The sequence below is a fragment of the Quercus lobata genome, chromosome 2 (assembly GCF_001633185.2).
Source record: "Quercus lobata isolate SW786 chromosome 2, ValleyOak3.0 Primary Assembly, whole genome shotgun sequence".
NCBI classification, from domain to species: Eukaryota; Viridiplantae; Streptophyta; class Magnoliopsida; order Fagales; family Fagaceae; genus Quercus; species Quercus lobata.
The window spans coordinates 74,735,655-74,745,775 of record NC_044905.1 but is presented as its reverse complement, the minus strand read 5'-3'; the positions used below and the strand labels follow the sequence as shown (position 1 = coordinate 74,745,775).

Sequence of the window (10,121 nt, the reverse complement as noted above, 5' to 3'; positions counted from 1 at the left end):
TGGTCCTGCTTTTTCATAAAAAAAATATATATATCTTTTTCAATTAAAGTGTAGCTACTTTTAAGAAGACTTGTGTAATACTAAATAATTGGTAAGAACATGCATGACGAGATTATCTAGCTTGTCCACAAGCTTTGAAGCATAAAGAATTGCCAGGGTTGGCAATATAAATGAAACAAAATCATTTCAATTTTATGCCGAAGTCATCTATGCATTTTATTTCTTGCGTTGACAATTAGGTATATAAAAAAAAAATTCTTGATTATATTTACTAGGAGTGCCTTTAAATTTGTTTGGTCTTGCTAACTCTTAGGTCGTTTTTTGAGAGTATACAAAATTGTATTTGACGCCTTCAAGGCTTCAACTTCGAATTTTTTTTTTTTTTTTTTTTTTTTTTTTTTAATTTATAATTTTATAATTTAGTAAAAAAGAATGATGCAATTTTTGGGTATTTAATATTTCATTGTTTATGGATTTTGATAGGATGATCACCTTGACAGTTATTCTATTCTACCAACTTATTATAATTCTATTCTACCAACTTATTATAACTAGTGTTATGTAAAATATAAAATATAAAATATTTTAAGTTACATGATATAAAATATTTCAATAATAAAATAAATTTTGAATAAGAATAGATAATGAAATAAAATAATTTTAAGTTACATGACAATTGACTAAGTCATATAGTGCAAGCATGCATGAATCATGATAATGAAATAATAAATAATGAACAAAATATAATAATGGATTATAAAATTACTTAAAATAAGTAATGAAACGAATCATTTTGAAACTCTTGATAATTTTTTTTTTCTATAAATGAAACTTTTATCAAGTTTTAATCTAATTAATAACAATAATTAAATTAGCGTTTTTTTTAATAGAACTTTCCTAATTTATTTAGAATTTGTGTAGAGAATATCAACTCTAACTATGTGATAATTTTCATAGTGATGGGTTGTTTTATCCAAAAAGAAGAATAAAAACAATTTATATATATATATATATATATATTACAATGATAATTTGGAAAAAGGTTAATTTTATTTATTAAAGAATATCAATTATAATTTAATGAGAATTTAGTATTTGGTTGCTTAATCCAAAAAGGTTATGAATTATTTTATGATTATTTGTAACTCTAAAAATTATAAAAAAAAAAAAAAAAAAAACATGTATTTGAATGATAATGTGGAAAAATTTGGGTTTTAAAAAGCGGTGACAACTTTATAGAGTAAACAAAAAGTTAATAAGAAGTCAAATTAGAAAATCAATTAATCAATATATATATTAAAAGTCAAAACTCAAAGAAAATTCAATTGGATTCTCAATTTTACGCCACATGTCCCATCTAATTTTTAATTTTTGAGCCAACTGAATTAGTTAGTGTAAAATTCGAAGTATCCAAATTCAATTAGATTTCAAATTGAATTTTAATTGGAGTCTAATTTTGTACCACGTGTCTTTTTAATTTTTAAAAATTTTTGTTGTAAGTGAGTTATTGGATGCAAAAACTGAAGAATCTAAATTATATATATAATGAGAAACCATTACATATTTTAGAAATATATGGTTTAAAAAAAGTGTAAGCTAATACATGTATAATTTAAGCTTCTTTTCAAAAAAATGTATAATTTGAATTGTGTAATTGTGATTGTTTTAATCGTATTCGTGCATATGCATGAGGTTACACACTAGTGGATATAAAAGCAAAGACCTCATATAAGAATGTATGAGGTTCTGCCAAGTGACACGTTCTTAATTTAGGCTTCCACCTCAACAAAGACTACATATTTGTCAAAAATTTAGTTCATTGAATGTGTCCATAGTTAAATACACAAATTAATTATTTATAGGTTTGCACTAATATATACTCCATATATATAGATATATATATATATATACATATATATATATATATACATATGGCTATTTTTTTAAATAAGAAAGCAAAAAGTTCATGTGGGAGACCATGAGGTTCTACCATGTGGCACGATTACATCATATAATAAACATTATTATATGGAATAGATTAAAATGTTTTTATCATTATTTAAATTACAATATTCCTATGTTATTCTTTAATCCTTTAATTGCTCTTCACTTTTCATGATGATTTTGTTACTTCAACTAATTCCTATGACATACTTTATTTCTCTATTCTCTTGAGATTAAAAAAAATTATTTATCCCCTTAATTTTGTATTACTTTAATTCAATAAAAACCTATTCATGGTTTCCCGACATTACTTCATGTTATTTCTTTAAAATATTTTTAATATTTTATATAATCTTTCACATGACAATTTAAAGCATTATCCATGCATTGTGTAGATCCTTTACTAATTTATAAAATAGAACTTACCTAATTAAATTAAAATTTGTTTGAAGAAATCAAATCCAATTTAATGAGATTTTTTTTAGTAATATACAACTTTTCTAAAAAGGTGGTGATTTTTTTTTAAAGATAGATCGATAGTGGGGGAGGGAGACATGAAAAATATGAACTTTCAATTTTCAAATATTTATGTTACAACATTAGAGGAAGTTTAAAATTATATATAAGAAGAAGAAGATAAAAGAATATTATGTTATATGTTACTAGTCAATACCCCACGTAATATATGAGAAAGTTTGATGAACGTATTTATAGGGTCTTCTCTCTCTCTCTCTTATTATTATTATTATTATTATTATTATTATTATTTGTTTAAAAATATGAAAATTGATCATTGCGGTAGTTATTAATAAGTATTTATTATAAGAAAAATTGCACTGACCTCCCTCTCCTAAGATTTTGTTATTACACTCATATTCCCTCTACTTTGGAATGAGACACTCATCTTCCTCTCCCATCGGTCTCTCTCTCTCTCTCTCTGAAATAGTTAAGATCTAACCTCTCTCACTTGGCCTAGCTGATAGTGGCTCTAGGGGGCTCATGGTGGTATCATGGCAAGTTTTTTAGGCATTGTAGATCATTCAACCACCGCATACATGATCGAGATGGAGATCGACTCTATGAATTTGAATAATTGGTTTAGTTATTTACTGGGTTTGATTTCAGTCGATTTTGTGATTTCTTAGTTTTAGTTTGATCAATGAGGTTTGATTTGAGCTAATGTTTTTAGTGATTTTATGGGGTTGGTTTGATTTTGGAATGTTAAGATCCCCTTCTTCTTTTGTACAAGTCAAATATTTGAATATGTTTTCCAGAATATTTTCATGAACGTAGTTAAACACATAATTTTTTTTACATCAAAATAAACACAACCTAATTAACTAATTAACAAAAAAAATTTCCAATTAATTGTTCTGAAATCACGCATTCAAGCTTCTGGAAATTTCATGGGTGAAAATTAGACACTGTTTCTAGGAAGCTAACCCCTATGTGGATAGGCACACGCTTGCATAGAAAGGGGCTACCTTGAGGCAGAGTTTTGTAACCTTTGATAATCCTCATTTGAATGTTAGATTATACCTTCTTGTTATTTATTCTGTCCCCTCCAATCAAATAAATTATACTGTAACATATTATCCTCAAAAAAGAAAATTAAGTAATACTACTGTAGGGGTAAAGTCCCAAGATCATACAATGGGTTTTGGGCCCCATATAAAATTCGACTACGTTCGAGGAGAAGGTGTGGGTATCATAAGGGCTCCCGACCTAATTCTTATGGGCCCAAAATTGTTTAAAAGGCGGTCCAAGGAGGAATATCTCCTCGGACGTACCAAATGTGGCTCAAACATGCACTCTGCCAGCTATAAGGATTCACTCCAACGAGTATTAGTGGCAGGGATAAGTCCCACAAGCCGATAAGAGGGAAGAAAGTATACGATGCCAAGGGAGAGGCTACAGCTGCCACATTAAATGCACGACAGCTACTTGGCCGCATTAATGTGGAGAGAACTTGCAAATAGTGTTACCTTGGCTACTACAACTCACAGAAAGATGGGGGAGATGTCCGATGGGACGGACACTTAAGTGAAAATCCAGATGATCAACAAGTGTAAGGTCCTGATGACTTCAAGGGGCTATATAAGAGAGAGGAGTCTCTATGAAGAGGGGGACGAAAAAAAGAGAGACTTGGAACAGAAGAACATGGTGAGAACCATAGCCTTTGAGCAGGGACAGAGATACATCCCCCACGTCTCCTTGGACCGTATATCTAATGGACATGAAGGAGATTTTTCTCATTTTCAACTGTTGTATGGCCCAACGTTAACTAGTATGCACTTCGTTAGGGCCTATTTCTGCAACCCACTCTCTATAAATTCATTGTTTCAGGCTCCTTGGGCCAAAACCCTATACCTGTTGGGCCTGGACCCCAAATTGTGACCCCACAACTACAATTACAAATTATTTTATAATAATTAATGTGATAAATTTTTACTAGTTTTCACTGGGGCCACTAATACCATTTTTTACTTACCAATTATTACTTACTAGTTACTACATCAGTAATTTATAAAAAAATTTATAAAATAATTTTTGGCTTTAGCATTTTTCAAGAAAAATTATTCTAAAATCGGGTTCTGTTGAGCTACTTCTCTGTTTACATTCCTCATTTGCATTTGACCCAAAACTTTCATTTTCTAGAGAAAGGAAAAACGGGACGCATGGTTTTCATGTCATTATCTAAACTCAAATCAATAGGCTTTAGTGTCACAATATTTGGTAAGAACTCACTACCCCTATATACTTATAATCTAATTCAAATTAAAAAGTAGTTTTGGATGTCCTTGCACCAAAAAATAAAGTTGGCTTAGTTGAGTCCCCAGGCCCCTACGTGATAAGAAACTCTCCAATAACATATAACTTGGTGACCATGGTCCATGAAAAGGGGACCATGATTCTCTTTGAAAATGTGTGACATATAGTGGGTTATTTCCGTACTATTTTTCAGAATTATTGATTTATTTATCTATTTATTACTATAATTATTCTTTATAAAAATGGGTGATCAAAACTCTTTTTGAGTTTAATTACTCTCTCTGGTAGTCGTCTAGTAAATTATAAGGGAAAATCCTTTAGAAATGATTACAAGATGATTTGCTACAAGTTTTGAAACTAATACCTCGTGTTTTTTGAATCATTAGACTAATTCATCGAGTTGATTTTATAAGTTATTGATTCTTTTTTAGATCTACTATTATTTACGTTACTTCATTTATCTTTAACAATACTCAACAATAGTGAAAATTTTGCGAAAAGAAAGGGTGAGAAAATTTGCAACTTAAGATATTCGCATTCAATGGGTTGGTTTGAATGTACTTGCTTGCCCAAACAAAAGTTGGCTGAGTTGTGGCCCCAACCTGATAAAAAACTCTACAGCAATAACAAGTGTAACTGGTGACAACGATCAAGGTTCAAGGATCATGATTCTCTCAGAACTGTATATAAACTTGTGACGGGTTATTTTCACATAGCACCGTCCAAGATAGAAAAAGGAGAGGCTGAAATACATTGGTGGGCTAAATGGGCACCGGTTTCTATGGACAGCAATTGGAGCTGGTTTTTTGTGTGCCCAGTCCAGATGATGAGACTCACATGACTTGATAGATATCCATGTGATTCAATTGTTTTAAATGACAGCCTGATTAAGACCCGATTCATCACACATCTAATTTCACAACTTATCGATTCATACGATTACGAGAGTCTCTGTAAAGTAATGAGTTGTTTAATGAAAACAATGTCCGCTACTCACAATTACGCCAGCTTGGTTTCGTCGTCGCTGGAAATATCCTGTCTAATCATCTACGTGGGTACCATGTCAGCACTGATTTCAGATTTGGCTTCCTATTGGGTGGCTGGGGATGCCAGAGCCGCCCTTGGACCCACACACCTGTGCTTTGGTCAAGTGGGCCCCACACTAGAACAACTAGGTTGGGGGGGGCCACGTAGAGAGATCTGATGAGGTCAGAGTGTTTGTCATTTGTGAGGTGAACATGCCGTGCTGCACAAATATAACGCTCTTTTCTGCCGTATAATAAGTGTGTATCTTTGCTGACATATCTGGTGAAGGATGATTGAATAGATGACTTTTGGTTGAGAAATTCTCTCATGCATGTCCTATGCCTTTCTCACTTATGAAAATCTTAAATGCACTATCTATAAGTGGCGGTCTATTTTATATACAGGTAATTATAGAATATTATGAAAGTATAATAAATGCATATTCATTATTAGATTTATTATTTATGCGTGTCGTGTGAAGAGATGAGGTATTAATGACATTTCTGAAATATTTTATAATTTTATATATAGTTATGTTTATTTGAATTAACTTTTTTTATTGAAAACTTATTTGTTAATGTTTTTTTTTTTTTTTTTTGATGGCCTTATTTGTTAATGTTTACAAATAATATGGTGTTGTAATTAAAATATATATATGCTGAAATTTTGAAATAATATACATAAACAAATAAGTTAAAAATACTAATCCTTAAGTCATTGCTTATTTCAGCATAGAGCTCTTTTGCTTACTTTCGGGAATAAAAAGTCCATTTAAGATTCTAAAGTAGAATGCAGCCTTACCTTACCTTACCTCATTGATGTGTACCCTCCATCAATATGTGCACCTTTTATTTGATTTTTTTCTAAGCATGTTTCATAAACTGCTAAAAGTTTTAATGGTTTTCAATCTTAGAAACTGTTACTTTCATTTATTAAATTATAGCAGTACCTTTAAAATTTGATGAATATGCAGATACAAACGCTTATAATTCACCTACTCTGTCGCATGAATGCCTAAGCTACCAAATCTTTTTTAGTGAATTTTAAATCTTAGTACATTCTCCATTATATTATGAGAAGATCCTATGTGAGGCTCTTAAATATGGTTCATATTTTAGTTCCTGTTAAAAAAAAAAAACCAAAACAGTCTTTGTCACTGCTACTATTCTTGGATTCTGTCGAAGTTTTTTTTCTTTTCTTATTGAATCAAACACAAACTCAATGAATTTGGGTCAAACCCAATTACTCCTGCAATAAAATCACTATTCACTCTCTTACAGACTCAGCGGTGCAGTCAATAAATTGGATTCCAAATTCTATGCAACCCTTTGTGAGTTTATTTCTTGTTGGGCAATGGGTACTCTTTTGTGGATCCTAGGAACTGGTTCAGCATGCATTAAGTTAGTCATGACGGGCTAGCAAATTAGCAATTACCCTGCAAAGAATAACCTTATTATATAATTTACTGTCAGAGGCCCAGTTATCCAGTCCAGTCTAAAATCAGCTCTGCCATTATTCCATCAGTGCCATTTTAAACCTGACTTATTAGCCCAAAGACTGACAAAATTTCAGCCAAATTTTCACATTCCTATCCAAAATTGTAAAACTCAAAGTAAAGTTATATTGGTGATATACCTTAGGTTCATTCACCAATTTACTGAACAATATTATCCATTATCATTGAATAAGGGATCTAAATTTAAATATGCTATAAGTTTAAATCTATTTGTATTTACCATAATAAGAAAACTACGGCATCTTTTCCAATGACAATTAAATTCAATCATATGATTTATTGGACAATATAATCATATGATTATATTTAATTAAAAAAATTAAGCTACTGAATCTAAGAACTATATTTTAAGCAAATAAAAAATACATATAAATAATTGTATCTAAATTTTATCCTCACCAAGCTTTTGCGGTAAAAGGAAATAGTCAGCTAAAATTTTCACCACATCAAAATGTACCAAGAAGTAAAGTCCCACAGAGCTGACATGGAGAAATGGGCCTTAAATAAGATTAGGCCCATTCAAAAAACAACATCAAACAAAAAAGATTAGCCCAAGCTCGTGCACAAAACGACGTCACTTTCAGATATGCTTTCACCGATGTGCCGGTGATTGTGCCAGATAATGGCAGAGCACAATTCCCAAAAATAATTGTCAAAGAAAAGGGGTATAATCGGAAACCCAACAAAAAAAAATTATATATAAAACATGGCGGGAAAAAGAGCCGTTGCCAACTAAAACACCCAATTTTGGCGCCAAAATCCCCAAAACTCTTCACTCGGTTTCTGCTGCCCGTGAAATTTACGGGCAGCCCTTATTCTCTTTTTGCTCTTTATTTATTAATTACAATATATATATATAATATAATTTTTCTTTCTTTCTTTCCATTCATAGAAATGGCTTAAGCTCACGGGTTTGCTTCACTTTCACACTCAAAATCAAAATATTTATAAACATCTTTTGCTCCAAACACAAGCTCTCTCTTCTCTATTATTATTTTCCCACTAAAACTCTCTCTCTCTTTCTCTCTCTCACACACAAAAGAAAGACCCTTTTCTTTTATTCTCTTCTCTGCTAAAACTCTCTTTCCAATTTGATTCTCAAAACAAGTTTGTTTACCTTTGCTTTTTAACTAGTTCTCTTGGTTTGTTCTGATTCTCTCATCTGATCAACAAAAATCCCATCTTTTATTTTCTTTTGAATCAATCTGATTCTCCTAGTATTCAGATCAAAACAAACAAAAAAACCCCGTCTTTCTCTTCACTTTGGTTTGTTCTGTTCTGGGTTTGTTTTTTTTTTTTTATATCAAATCATAAAGGTGTTTCCTTTATTGGGTTTGATTCAGTTTCAGTTCAAAGGGTTTTGTTTTTTTTGTTTTTATTTTGAGTTTGGATTCTTAAAGAGATGGGTTTTTCAAAGAAGCCACAAGTGGAAGGAGGGCTAGTAGGCCTAGTAAGAGCTTTGAAGCCTATAAGTACAAAATCCAGAGGGAAAGAGAGCCCAGATGTTTTTGTTGATGATGATGAAGGTTCATGTGCCACAACTCCAACAGCTAAAGCAGCAAGAATACCAGAGATATTGCCTTGCCCACCAGCACCAAGGAAGCGCAGAAGTACACCAAGATGTCATTTTAATGACGTGAGGGTGTTCTTTACTCCTCCTGATTTGGACACAGTTTTCAGAAGCCATGTTGAGAAAGCTAATTGAGCTTTCAGGAAGAGAAAAATTAGAGTTGAGAGTAGTAGTTGGCCAAAAAATTAGAGTTAAGGTTTAGGGGTTTTGTTGTGATTTTTTCTTTTTTTACTTTTCTCTATTTGGGTTTTTCTTTATTTTTAATATTAATCTCTATTCTCTGTTGATGGTTGGTGGAGACTGGAGAGAAGTGTATGTACAAATATATGATATTTTATCAAATGGGTATTCTAGTTTATCGTTTTTCAAGTTTATTGCTTTTTAGTGGATACTTTCGGTTGCCAAAGTTGTTTTTTTTTTTTTTTGATGGGAAAGTTGTTTTTAGTTCTGCTTTGTGCTTGTGTTTGAGAGGAATGAATTTAATTGCATTGTTTTTTGCTCATATGTCACTATTCATTATCTGATGCTTGTTATGGTTAACATGACTGACACAAAATGACCAGAGATTTTACTCATTTTTTGCACTCTTCGATTTCTTTTTCCCTCTCATTGATAGAAATTTTACATAGATTTGAAAATTTGTAAAGCTGAAAGAGAGTTTTGTCAGTGTACCTCTCTGCTCCACTTATCATTCAGCAAGAGTCTTTGCTCATTAGTTTGTTTCCAGTCATCAACTCTCTCTCTCTCTTGCTACCCCTCTCTGTGTATCAATCATTATCAAAGACATTTTTGAGGTAAATTGGTTTGAGTTTTGATTTCATCTTTTGCTCCCATTCCATTGCCCTCAGCCTCTCGCTATTACTTCGTCAGCTTTTTATTGAAAGCTTCTTATTTACCAAAAAAAGTTAATTGTGGCATAGTGCACTCAGAAATAAACTAAATTACTAAAAGAAATTACTGTTGGTAAACACACTATAATATGTTTTTCTACTCTTCAGCTCTCTATCTACACATAAATAGTAAATGCACACGTGTGGTGTGTACATAGGATATAGGACTCCATATACGAGTCAATACCTAGCTATAAGTAGCCAAAAGTTGCCCAACACATGTAAAGTAAAATTTTTCCACGGCTGAGATGCTGCACGGATGCTTCACAATTGATTGACTATGACAAAGAGCTTAAGTCATTTACTTAGAGAGTTAAGAGTCCAAGTACCTTTTTTATGCTCTGCCAACCTCTCTTTAATCTTCTTCTATGTCCCACCTACATGCCCCACCTCACCTGGAACT

General features: G+C 31.7%; 1 protein-coding gene across 1 annotated transcript; it reads left to right on the top strand.

Annotated features, from left to right (window-relative positions):
- The first annotated feature begins 8,660 nt into the window (after window positions 1-8,660).
- LOC115970568 (cyclin-dependent protein kinase inhibitor SMR6) lies at window positions 8,661-8,963 on the top strand. The gene has a single exon (XM_031090183.1). It carries the CDS (start codon window positions 8,661-8,663, stop codon window positions 8,961-8,963), a length of 303 nt encoding a protein of 100 aa, XP_030946043.1.
- The last annotated feature ends 1,158 nt before the right edge of the window (window positions 8,964-10,121 follow it).